A 13,524-nucleotide genomic window follows, 5' to 3' on the forward strand; every position below is an offset into this window, starting at 1 on the left:
TTTGAATTTCCCTGATGGCTAATGATTTGAACATTTTTTCATGTGTCTGTTAGCCATTTGTATGTCTTCATTGGAAAAGTGTCTGTTCATATCTTCTGCCCATTTTTTGATTCGATTATTTGTTTCACGTGTATTGAGTTTGAGAAGTTCTTTGTAGATCTTGGATACCAGTCTTTTATCTGTAGTGTCATTTGCAAATATATTCTCCCATTCCGTGGGCTGCCTCTTAGTTTTTTTGACTGTTTCCTTGGCTGTACAGAAGCTTTTTATCTTGATAAAGTCCCACAAGTTCATTTTTTCTTTTGTTTCTCTTGCCTTTGGAGATGTGTCATGAAAAAAGTTGCTGTGGGTGATGTCAAAGAGGTTGCTGCCTATGTTCTCCTCTAGGATTTTGATGGATTCCTGTCTCACATAGAGGTCTTTCATCCATTTAGAGTTTATCTTTGTGTATGGTGTGAGAGAGTGGTCACATTTCATTCTTTTGCATGTAGCTGTCCAATTTTCCCAGCACCTTACAAAGTACTTTGACAAAAGCAAGGATGAGTCACACAAGTCTTGTCTACAAGGAGACTAGCATTAGCAAACAAACTGAGCAAACTAACATTGATCCAGTTTTGAGTATTGAGCTAGCATTGAGACTAGCATTGAGAAAACAAATGAAAAATATTCCTTGGGAGCTTGCTGTGTTCTGGGCCCTATGGGGGTCCCAGGGATTTAGTGATGAACCAGAAGTCACAGTCCCTGCCTCCAAGGATGTAAAGTCTAAAAGGAAAGACTGATCTTGAACAGTAATGACAAGTGTAGTGAGTGTTTGGAAAGGGAACATTCATGGGCCTGCAGCAGTGTCTACCCTAATTTTCAACTGAGGGTCATGATGGTCACCCTGAAGAGTGACATTTCCACTAAGACCCAAAAGCAGAGTGATGGCTAGAGAGGTGAATGGGGTTGCATAGTAATGACAGAGGGTTGCCCCCAGTAGGAGAAGCAGCATATGTGAAAGTCTCCAGTCAGAAAAGTGCTGGGCCATTAGGGATTCATCATGGAAGATGACAATAACTGGATTTCATACTCACCCTTAAGGGTGATAGAAAGTCACCAAACAGGATGGTCTTCTAAAAGACTATTCAGGGTACTCTACTGAAGAAGGGTTATGGGTAGGATGTGAAGAGGGTTTTAGTGCAATCCAAGCTAGGAATAATGGTGGCTTAGACTAAATGTCATTAGTGAGGATGGAGAGGACAGATTGAAGAGCTATTTAGGAGGAAATATAGGACTTGTTGGGCTTGGGGAATGCGAAGGAATTAGGAAACACCCAAGTTTCTGCTGTGAGGACTTGGGTAGATATTGGGGCCCTGTAAAAGACAGGACATGCCAGAGGAAACTCAGGTTTAGGGGACTGGGATGATGAACTTAGTTTGCATATTGTCTCTGTGCATCACTTTCCACATCTGTAAAATGGGTTGTTGTAAGTTTAATAAGTCAACATTAAGCACTTAGAACATTAAACACTTAGACCCTGGCACATAGTGATACCACATAAATGTGTGAGGTACCTGAGGGACATCAAAATAGATAGGCACAGGAGGCAATTGGGTCTCAGGGTCTGGAGTTCAGGAAGCTGATGGGCTAGAGGCACAGGTTTGAGAGTTTAGGATAGTAACAGTCCTTGGGAATGGCTGAGAAGTCTTTACTAGGTAAGCATACAGAAAGGAGACTCCAGGACCCAGGATGGTTCCCTGAGGGACCTCAACATTTGATGGTAGGAGAGAAGAGAAGAAGACATGAGGACATCAAGGGAGCCCAAGACAAGCATAAAGCAAAGCAGGAGGGATTGCCAGAGAGTGTGGTTGTCGCAGAAACCAGGGGAGATTCAATAAGGAGTGAATGGTCTGCTGTCAGTCATAGGCTACCTGGGCTGAGCCAAATCACCAAGAAATACCCATTGATTTAGTGACAGACCACTGGTGAGAAAAGACGGGTGCATAAGTAACCAGAATCCAAGTTTGAATGTAACTGTTCTGAAGTTCAGGAAGGGAAAGGTGGTCTTACCTGGGAATGGCTATAAAAGGCTTGCTGGAAGAGGCTTACCTTGAGCCTAAGTAAATTAGGCCAGGGTCCATGGGTGGGTGGTCAGGGAGGGCAGTCCAGGTAGAACTGTGTAAGCAAAAGAAGAGATGCAGTTTGCACTGGGAAGTGTAAGGTGCATGTATCTCTATTATTTTTTTGATTTCTGATTCTGACCATGAAAAAGAAATACTCTAGAAACTTTAGCAGGGCTCTGGGAATTTTGACTAAGGATGTTACTAGGATATGTAGAGAATGATTCTAAGGAAGAACTTTTGTTTAGCATTAGATTTGTAGGAGTCTTTGGTTCCAATGGGTATTGTTTCAAATTATCGTTGTATATGCCGTCTGAGATGGCTGCTGCATATTTGAGTTGCGGCTGGTCTGAACTAAGAGGAGCTATAAGGGTGAAATATACACCAGATTTTGATGACTTTTATACTTTATATTCCTTATTTTTCAAATTCACTGACAATTTAATCTATTGATTACATGTTGAAATGATTAAAATTTATACATTTTGGGTTAAATGAAATATATTATTAAATTTAACTTCACCAATTCCTCCTCAATTTTTACTATGACTAGAAGTTTTTTAAAAATATATTTGGCTCACATTATATTTCTATTGGACAGTTCTGATCTATGTGAAAGAAAGTCTTCAATGTTCTCCCTTAAATAAAAGTATAGGGAAAAGAGATATTGATATTTAAGACCCTTATACTTTCTTAGATATTACTTTCACTGTTTATCATTTTTGAAAATATAAAGATTATTAATAGTATTCTTTATTGTCTTAATGAAAGTACTGCTTTTGATTTAAAAAAAGAAAACTCTCGGGGCGCCTGGGTGGCACAGCGGTTAAGCGTCTGCCTTCAGCTCAGGGCGTGATCCCGGCGTTATGGGATCGAGCCCCACATCAGGCTCCTCCGCTATGAGCCTGCTTCTTCCTCTCCCACTCCCCCTGCTTGTGTTTCCTCTCGCTGGCTGTCTCTATGTCTGTCAAATAAATAAATAAAATCTTTAAAAAAAAAAAAAGAAAGAAAGAAAACTCTCACAATAATTGAGTCAAAAAGCAGGCTATGTTTCCCATGGCCTATTAACTATTTCTTTGAGCCTTGGCATAGCTCATGAATCACAGGAGAAAAATCTTCAATAAGAGCTTTTTAGAGGCCATCTAGCACAGCCAAACCTATAGTGTCTCTCCAAGCTGCCTATAGAACAACCTTAAATTTGATGACATCAGAACTACCCAATTCTGCTCCTTGGGAAGTGTGGGTTAGCCTGATGGAGCCCCCAGCCTTGTGTGGGTGGAGAGGCTGCTTCTGACAGGCACACCTCCATGGGAAGCAGATCAGAACCTCCCTTGCCATGGCATACTCTTTTTGCCAAGAAAGTTGCACAGCTTCTTGTCCTCACCAGCTCTTCTCAGCCTGCGCTGAGACCATGCTAAGGTTAGGGGGAGCCAGAGAATTTCTCGGGGAGAAACTCAAAGTGCAGGGAGATTTGCAGGATGGGGGCAAAAACTAGATCTGTAGACTGAGTGCTTTGTCTGGCTTTGACTTATGATGTTGACACACTTAAGAAGGACAGGCAAGGAAGACCAGGAACCCGGGGTAAGAGGGTTAGGAACTAGCAAAGCAATGAAGGAAGGGAACAGGGAGCCTGGAGGAGGGGGGTGGATTTGTAGAGACAAGTGGGGGGTGGACAGGAAGTAAGGGAAGCATGGATAGAAGCAGCCCAGTCTTGGGTGGATATAAGGGAATTGGGGTAGGGGTGTAGGGCTGTATTTCTAGCAGAAGAAGAATTGCCCTATCATACCTTGCTACTCTCTGGAGGGAGACAGTAGGCTGAGGGATAGGTTTGGGGGAATTGCAATTTCCTGTAGCACTGAATATTCTGTCAACCATCTCTAGGTTTCAGACATATTTCTTGTCTTTGCAGGATGAATTGGATCTCACCGACAAAAACCGAGAGGCTGTGTTTGCACTACCTCCGGAGAAGAAATGGCAGATCTACTGCAGCAAGAAGAAGGTGCCATGTCTGACCCCTTCCACTGCCACTTCAGGGTCCCCAGCATGGGGCAGCTCTTGCCTCTATGCTTGCTCGCTCATTCGACAGATATTTGTTATATGCCAGCATCATTCTAGGTGTCAGAGGCATGACCATGAATAAATCAGGACAAAAAATTCCCTGCTCTCATGGAGCTGACACTCAGGGAAATGGGATTCTAGGGGCACCTTTGTTGCAATGACTCAGTTTGGGGCAGGAGTGGCCTCTTCCGGATCTTTGGCCCCTACCCATCTCCAGCTCAGTGTCAGAAGGCAGCAGGTATATCAAGGTCACACATTAGTCCCCATTCTCCCCACCCTCTCCTCCCTCTCTTCTCCTTCATTAAGAGATGTCATCAGCCTCCCAATTATGGTCCTCCTGAGGAAGGGGTGTGCCAGGCTCCAGTTGGGGGTTTCATTAGATCTTGCCACCTCCCCTCTGCTTCCTTTGGTCTTTCTCCATATCAGTGTCTCTCTTACACATCTTTCTGTCTATATCTCTCTTGCCCACCTTCTATTTTAGCCTCTCTCTTTCTTGGCCTGCCCATCTTCCTTGTCTGCCCTCCACCCTCTCATTTTTCAGGCTAGCAGCTTATTCCTTTGACCCCAGAGTATAGGAGTTTGGGAGTTAGGACCCAGTTATTCTTGCACCTGAGGCTAGGCCCTGTTCCCCATGGGGAGAGGACAGACGGGTCTGGGGCAGTTCTGAGCCATTGCTCCTTCATGTTCCCTGAGCCTATTTGTTCATGGCTCTTTTCTTCTTCTCCTCACCCAGGATATTTGTCTCATCTGGGGCTCCATGGCCTTATAAAATCAGAGGATTAGATGTTATACCATTCTAGATTTGGAAGGAGCTGAGAAGCAATTCAGTCTAGTCCTTTCTTCTGCATATGGAGCAAGGACAGCCTAGGGAGGCAGCAGACTCGCCCAAAAATCCCATGGCCGGTGGCTGCACCATTGCTAGAACACGAGTCCAAGACTCTGTGGCAAGATGCGGGGGTTGTGTACCTGAAGAATACTATGCACTGTGTCCAGGACTCTCGTTGTGAGAAAGACCTTTAAAAAGTTCAAGTCATATGGGGCGCCTGGGTAGCGCAGTGGTTAAGCGTCTGCCTTCGGCTCAGGGCATGATCTCGGTGTTCTGGGATTGAGCCCCACATCAGGCTCCTCCACTCAGAGCCTGCTTCTTCCTCTCCCACTCCCCCTGCTTGTGTTCCCGCTCTCTCCGGCTGTCTCTCTATGTCAAATAAATAAATAAAATCTTAAAAAAAAAAAGTTCAAGTCATAGGAGGGAGGGAGGACAAAATTAACTTCAGGAGTAGTTGATCATGTCTCATGCTTCTCCACTTTTCAAATGGGTTTACTATGGAGTTCCTATAAGTTGATCTCTTACACAACTAAAATAAAAAATTTACTGAAACGTAAGGACAGCCTGTTCTGCCTTCCAAACTAAATTACATGTAATCTCCCCTCACGTTTTCACACGCCTCTCTCTTGCCATGTGGTGCTTCCTCTGTCTGTAACACCCTCCCTACCTGTCTTAGCTTCAGTAATCTTTAATAACTGTCCTCTCAGAGTCCCCCTCACGAGCCTTCTGTGTTAGATGCCCCCACCCTGGGCTTCCACAGCCCACTATGGACAGTTTTACCATAGGGCATATTTCACCCTGACTCTGGCGCTAGACTTTTCTATGGAAGACAGAGGCTGACTGGTTGCTCAGTACTTTCAGGGCTCAGTACAGTGATTGGAATGTAGTAGGTGCTCATTTAATGCACATGGACTGGATAAATGATGAGCTGGCAAAGGCAGGAAAGTATATATTCGATGGTGCATTTGTTTTCGGTTCTGTGATCCCCTCCCCAAGGTCAGAAGATAGAGTTTGGTAGCTTCAGTCATGAAGAGTTAATACACAGCCATGTGAAATCACAAAGACCAAATCAAGGAAGCTTTCCCACTGGTCTAAAATTTGGATTTTGCAAAACAAAATTGTGAAGCTTGAGTAGATATAGCCGAGGGATGCAGGGCAAAGTCCAGCTCAGCGGGCAGACAGGTGGTTCGTCAATGAGCTTCTGGAAGAGGAGGTAAGCTTTTGTGCAGATTTGAAAGCAGGAGATTAGAAGAAGGCAGGTGAAGGGAAACGTCCAAATGGGATGGGGACAGGAAGGAGTAGGGTGTGTAATGCTCAGAAGCAGATTCGTCGGCTGGAGGAGAGGGCTAGATCTTCAATCAACATTAATATTTATCCGACTCTCATTTTCTTGTCCATCCTTGGGAAGGAACTGAGCATTTCCCTTGGAAGCTGAGGACTGAGCCAAAGGCCCTGTGCTCTGGGCTCTGCCTCCCAGCTGCACAGAGCCGTCCTGAGTCTCTCCAAAACCCAGGGCTTTGGGAGTCTCTTTCCCTCTTTTAGTAAAGTTACTATTCACTGAGCGCCTACCATGTGCCAAGGAACTGCACACAATGCTTTATATCAGTGCTTCTGATACAAACAATCTGAGAGAAAAAAACAAGTTTTTAAAATTCCAAACTGTCAAAAACCAACACTTCTGTAAAACACAATGAGAATGGTTTTAGAAAGTAAAATTTGAACAACCAGAAGTAGAAGATATAAGCACAGATTTTTAATAGGTTCAACAGACACAAAATTATATTTTCTTAAGAAGCAAACAAATAAAGAGGGAACAGGTATAATAGGGGAAAAAAGAATTTATTTTTAATTATATGTATTGTTCATTGAAAGTGCATATACCAGTGTGATTTCTGCCCGTGTCATTGGCTGGTCAGTGTTCATTCAGTGCTCATTACCTGCATTTTACCAAGGAAGAAATGGAAGCCTGGAGAGATTTTGTAATTTCCTCAAAGTTATCCCTGTCTGGGTGGGCTGGAAAGTGAATCTGCTAACATGAAATGAGCCTGAGGATCTCAGGCCATGGGCCTATCTTGCCAGTTGGTCCATACAGTCTTTCTTCTTGTTCCAGGAGCAGGAGGACCCCAACAAACTGGCAACCAGCTGGCCTGATTATTACATCGACCGCATCAACTCTATGGCTGCTGTGAGTAATGGCTCCTCCCCTGCCCTCACCCCCTCCCCGGAAAAGCTATGGGGGAGAGTGGTCCTCCCACATCTTTCCCTGCACTTTACACCCCCTTCAATGGGGATCAGCAGCTTTCCAGTTATTCCCGAGATTTTTAAATCATAATCCCTCCCTTCTCTGTGTGACTCTAGAGGTCCCCAACCATTTAAACATTTATTAACCATTTGTATATCACACAGTCTTGGGAAACAGGCTGAGCCAATAATTCTCCCCATTCCACAGATAAGGAAAGTGAAGTCTGGCACTGGAATCCATTCCTTGAGGCCCCACCCTTCCTGAGTCAAGGGTGGCTCCTGAGTCATACCTGGGCTGGGGGGTGCAGGGAGCTGGGGCTCAGGCAGCCCAGCAGGACTTCCGCCCCTTTCCACCTACCTCAGATGCAGAGTCTGTATGTCTTTGATGAGGAAGAGACAGAGATGAGGAACCAAGTTGTGGAAGACCTGAAGACCGCTCTCCGGACACAGCCCATGAGGTGACTCATTGTGTTTCCCCTCCCACTTTCTAACACATCCCTTCACATGGTGGTCCCCCTCAACTTCCTGAAGCTTCACTGAATGCTCTGCAACCATCCCAGTCCCCTTGCCGGCTCCACCCTCAAGCATCGCCTAGAATTCCCTGCACTCTGCTCCACTTCCTGCCTCCTACAACCCTTTTCTCTGAAGAGGTGGGAGACTGCCAGAGGTTGGGCCTGTGAGGGACCAGGGCAGAGAGCAGAGGAATGTGGCATAAACCTCAAGTCCTGAAGAGCTACCTGGGCAGAAATTGAAGGCAGGTACTTGTTCTTCTTGGGAGAACAAAATGGGAGAGAAGGTGGCCTTATGGACAAGGTGTGTAAGAAAGAGCTCTGATGACTGCCCCGGCCATGAAGGAGAGCGGTGTGGGAGAGAGATACTCCAACCACTAGGGGGAGATGTGGTGTCTGTGGAGGTGATTCCACCAGGTACAGGAGTGGTGCAGGCCAGGAAAAAGAATGATTTTGAGAAGAGGGACCCTTCCCCCTTCCCCGGCCATACTGCGCAAAGGTCCAAAGTGGACCAAGAACCACAAGTTCTCCTCGTGCCTGGGAGCTGGCTTGTAGCTGCTTGTGGGAGTTGACTATTAAATTATCAGCAGTTTTGCAAGCTGCTTGTTAAATGTAGCTATGATTAGAATATAAGTTATATAAACTTAAAACTAAATAAATCATACCAAAACCAAAAGTAATAAATACTTGAAACTTTTCACTCCCTAATTACCTAATGATCTTACTACATTTTAGTTTTATGTATGCTCTCGACTGTTATACATGCTCTTGAGTTTATATTCATTGTATATGCACGGTGGATATGCAGCTGACCCTGAACAAGGTGGGTGTTGGGGTGCCAACCCCCATGCAGTCAAAAATATACATATAACTTTTGACTCCCCCAAAACTTAACTACTAACAATCTACCATTGACCAGCAGCCTTACCAATAACCTGAACAGTTGACTAATACATATTTTATACGTGATACGTATTATATACTGCATTCTTACAACAACATAAGCAAGAAAATCATAAGGAAAATCTACTCATAGTATTGTACTGTGTTGATTGAAAAATTTCCGTATAAGTGGACCTATACAGTTCAAACCTGTTTTATTCAAGGATCAACTGCACTATGAATGTTGAGTCTCTTCCCAACTCCAGGTTCAATGATGTCACATTGATAGCTTGAAATCAGCTATGCTGGGAATATTTATACTGTGGAAATTGGCAAACACTACAATCAATCCTTTTTTTCTTTCTTCAGAGAACCAGTTGTTAAATGTTTACCAGCATACTGGTCTGCGTGTGCGTGTGTGTGTGTGTGTGTGTGTGTGTGTGTGTGTGTGTGGTCTGGGCCGAGCTTCTACTTTGGGAGCCTGGAACTAGGTCTCAGCAGAATGGGAGCACCTTAATTCCAGTTGTGGTTCAGGGGGTGGGGCGCTTATGGGAATGGGGTGCAGGAAGGATGAGGACATCGAGAAGGAGAGGGATTGAGGGAGGTTTGCCAGGTTTGTCTCCCACTTCAATTTACTTTTCTTTCCCTTAACAAAGTTCTGATTACAAACGTTACACATAGTCATGGTGGAAATTCTGCAGAATACGGAAAAGCATATAATAGAAACACATAATACCTATTTTAACAACTTGAGAGTATATTCCATTTTGTAGACATATTTGTATAATAATATGGAAATGCGGGGCGCCTGAATGGCACAGCGGTTAAGCGTCTGCCTTCGGCTCAGGGCGTGATCCCGGCGTTATGGGATCAAGCCCCACATCAGGCTCCTCCGCTATGAGCCTGCTTCTTCCTCTCCCACTCCCCCTGCTTGTGTTCCCTCTCTCGCTGGCTATCTCTATTTCTGTCGAATAAAGAAATTAAAAAATCTTTAAAAAATAATAATATGGAAAGGCACAAATACACTTGGGACCAAATGCATTAACTATATGCGACAGTTCCCTCAGCTCCATTTATGACATTCCTTAGGTCGTTACTGTTTACAAAAATCGAGTGTTCTAAGTCTCTTTGCGTGCATGCGTGTGTGAAAGCCCATGTGCCATGGATGACTTTGGCACCAGATGAAACCTATTGACTGCTTATCAGAATGATGTTTTAAAATAATAAAATAGATAAGATGAAAAGAAAGAACCAACTAAACTGAAATACAGTTCCCAAATATGAAACATTCGTGAGATAGCTATTCATGTGTTTCTTTATGCCTTAAGCAGCAAGAACTAGCAACCACCATGATTTTGAAGTGCTGATGAATGGAAATGATAGTCTGAGACACCTGCAACAACTATAATTTGATATGAAAATAGCTGATTTCTTTGGGTGACAAGTCACAGGTTCTGCTAATACCACTGTAGTTTATTGCCCACATTCATCATAGGAGGAAATGATACATTTCAGGTAGACGTTACCAAAAATAAAAGTGTAACTTCTTTTTCCCATCCAAGTTTATGGACCCCCGCAAGTTAGCCACTGACCCCTTAGGGGAACACAGACCCCAGGTTAAGAACCCCTGAACTAAATGGTTTTTAATGCTTTCTGTTAATATTCAAGATGACTTAGCTATTTTCTTGAGGATCTCTTGAAGAGTGCATTCCCCAGCCTTGGTGCCGTGACTCAGTGACTCTGCTGGCCCCCCTGTCTGGAAGTCCTCTTTGTCTTCTGACTGTAATTCTCTTAATTCCCATCCTCTCTGGAGATGAATGCTCAGGTTTAACAGCCATGATAATTATAGTAATAATTACCACGATCATTCCCTTCACGTGTACAGCATCACAGTCAATGACCTGCAAATGCACGGTATTTAAGGTGCAAATAAGGCACGAGTTTCCTGTGAGGGTGATAGGATTTCAATGCCTTAGATAAACTCACTGAATGAACCAAGTGTCTACTGAGGTGGGACACAGTGTTACACAGGTGCTGGGGTAACTATTTGCGAAGTGTATACGGAATAATATGCAAATTCGGGATACCTGTTGTGCTAACGGCGCTGGCCTGGACAGGTTTGTGACACGCTTCATTGAGCTGGATGGTTTGACCTGTCTGCTGAATTTCCTCCGGAGCATGGACCACGCCACCTGCGAAAGTCGCATCCACACCTCCCTCATCGGTTGCATCAAGGCTCTGATGAACAACTCCCAGGGGCGGGCTCATGTGCTGGCACAGCCGGAGGCCATCAGCACCATTGCACAGAGTCTGCGCACAGAGAACAGCAAGACCAAGGTGGCCGTGCTGGAGATCCTGGGCGCCGTGTGCCTGGTGCCTGGCGGCCACAAGAAGGTGCTGCAAGCCATGCTCCACTACCAGGTGTACGCAGCTGAGCGGACACGCTTTCAGGTGAGGGGTCTAGCCGAGGGCTTACATAGAAAAGATGTAAGGGACCTTAAGAGATATGGGTTTGGCTGGGAAAATGGACTCCTCACTAGACGTGGGTTCCTTGAGGCTGGATTATTGGTCTATGGCTCTACATCTCTGAGCCCAGTGCCTGGCAAATCACAGCAGCTCATTCAAAAATTTAATTGAGTGCAGTTGCTGGGGCCAAGATTTTAAGCCCTATGCCTGGGCCAGCACTTACTATGGGGACCCTGAGAACAGCACTGGATACTTGGCCATGCTCTTCTCTTTTCTTCTCCCTGAACTGCCCCAGAAAAGTAATGAGATAGTAAGTATAAACTGTCTTATGTAGAGTAAGTATCAATAGATCTAAACTGTCACCATAAACGCTATGGTTCATCCACCAGTATAGGGTATTTGTATATTCTGTCATCAAACATTTGTAAGCACTTACTCTGTGCAGAAAGTGGCCCCTGACCCTTTGCAGAAGATGCATAAAAGGCAGTGTCCATGCTGTCAAGGAGGGAGCAGGAAGATTTATGAGCTATAAGCAGCTGGAGCTGCAAACAGCTCTGAGGTGCTGAAGCAGCATTTTGGCACTGCCCTACAAAATAAACTTAAGCCCTGGAGGTGAGTGGCAGGACTGAGACTGAGGTGTGGAGAGGCAAAGGACGCTCCTTGGAAAAGCTGAGCTTTCAGGAAGGTGCAGGGTAAACTGGATAGATTAGGTAGAGCAAGCACGTGGGGGCATGCTAGGCAGTTGGAATGATGGGAGCACAGGCACAGAGGCTGGACTTATAGAATCCTGAGCCTGCCTTTCCTCTCTTGTCCTGCCTTTCCATCCAGACACTGCTGAATGAGCTAGACCGAAGTTTGGGCCGGTACCGGGATGAAGTGAATCTGAAAACAGCCATCATGTCCTTCATCAACGCCGTCCTCAATGCTGGAGCTGGAGAGGTGAGGCATCTTCTCTTTGCTCTTACCATTCCTGGACTTTCTGGCTGCGGGGGAGTGTGTGCAAGTGCCTCCTGGGGATGTAGCAGAGGGAAGGGGCCAAGACTTCTGGTTGGCGCTACTGCCACTGCCATCATTGCATCATTGTCTTCAGATTGACTTTATCAACTCTTGCCTCCATCACTTGGGGCTGAGAAAGAATAGATTGTCACGAATGTTGCTGTCATGAGGGGTTCTTGTGGAGTTTCTTGCATGGGTAGCATTGTGGATTATGTGCTGGCTTAGGGCGGTGGGAGGAGGGCAAGTGTAGACCCTTCTTTCTAGAGTTTTCTAAAGACCTGCTTCTGGACTGGTTTCTGAGTTGGCTGGTCATGCCCTCTAGCACCTTCTGTTAGGAGGTATGGCTTCTGATTTTCCTTACTGTGGGGTCAGAATGGGATTCTCAGAGTGTAAAAATAGCAACAGTTGAAGAAGAACTTGAAGAGCAGATGAACTCCCCAAATTCTAAGGGAATCAGATGCCTCAATCAAGGTCACTTTGTTCAAGGTCAAAAGGGGCAATTTAATGATCTCTATTTTCTCCCTCTTATCTGCCAGCACACTTTTCTTGCAACCAGTCCTGATGAGTTAAGTTAGGTGAAGTGGGTTGGGAGAGCAATCTGTCCCCGAGATGCTGACGTCACCCTTGTCAATACTAGCCATACTAATCTATTCTGATTAGTTGGTAACCATACTTCATCAGGTAATTCTTAATGTAATATCACCCCTGTCGATAAGTGATATCATTCCCATTTTACAGAAGAGAAAACTAAGGCTTTCCCAAAATCACAAAACTAGTGAGTGTCAGAGCAGGGATTTGAACCAAGATCTGTCTGAAATCAAAGCTACGTTTTACATTACTCTACGCTGCCATTCTTTGATACCAAAGGCTGAGAAAACTGGTAAGGGACTTGAAGGAAGTGAGGCAGGAGACCTAATGGGAGTAAATAACAAGGTCAAGTGTGTCTCCTCCTGCCCTTTCTTGGAACTCTGGACTTGAGGCAGTTCCAGAGGGGTTGCTGCAGGTGATGTAGTGGGACAATGACTGGAGTGGATCCATTGGGGACTCTTGTGGAAGAGCCACTAGCCAATAAGTCTGGTCTTCCCTTGGTGACCCCCCAGGATAATCTAGAGTTCCGCCTTCATCTACGGTATGAGTTCCTGATGCTGGGGATCCAACCTGTGATTGACAAACTCCGGCAGCATGAGAATGCCATCCTGGACAAGTAAGGCCAAAGACACCCATGCCTGCTGTAGATGTATGGGGACAGTGCCTCAGCTGGGGATGATCAGAACTTTCAAGGAGGCTGCCCTTCCCACTGGAGACCACCTGCCATACCCAGTATCAACTCAGGATCAGCTCTGGCGGGGGGGGTGGACAGCTCTCCCACCCTATTGTCCCACATCCTACTCATGTCCCTGCCTGCTCTTTGCTGACCTGCTTTCTCATCTCTGATGTTATAGGCGGG

At 45.2% G+C, this 13,524-nt stretch overlaps 1 protein-coding gene across 4 annotated transcripts in view; it reads left to right on the forward strand.

Moving 5' to 3' along the window:
• DAAM2 (dishevelled associated activator of morphogenesis 2) overlaps window positions 1-13,524 on the forward strand; it is a 119,916-nt gene that overhangs the window by 66,909 nt on the left and 39,483 nt on the right. For all 4 annotated transcript variants that reach the window (XR_004625486.1, XM_019808644.2, XM_011235615.3 and 1 more), the window contains exons 3-8: window positions 4,009-4,098; window positions 7,094-7,168; window positions 7,588-7,682; window positions 10,733-11,066; window positions 11,910-12,020; window positions 13,178-13,281. Coding sequence is in view for 3 of the 4 variants with exons in the window: in XM_019808644.2 (XP_019664203.1) it covers window positions 4,009-4,098; window positions 7,094-7,168; window positions 7,588-7,682; window positions 10,733-11,066; window positions 11,910-12,020; window positions 13,178-13,281 (809 nt within the window). In the remaining variant the exon portion in view is untranslated. The remainder of the gene's footprint in view (window positions 1-4,008; window positions 4,099-7,093; window positions 7,169-7,587; window positions 7,683-10,732; window positions 11,067-11,909; window positions 12,021-13,177; window positions 13,282-13,524) is intronic.

Source organism: Ailuropoda melanoleuca, chromosome 5 (genome assembly GCF_002007445.2).
Source record: "Ailuropoda melanoleuca isolate Jingjing chromosome 5, ASM200744v2, whole genome shotgun sequence".
Taxonomy (NCBI): domain Eukaryota; kingdom Metazoa; phylum Chordata; class Mammalia; order Carnivora; family Ursidae; genus Ailuropoda; species Ailuropoda melanoleuca.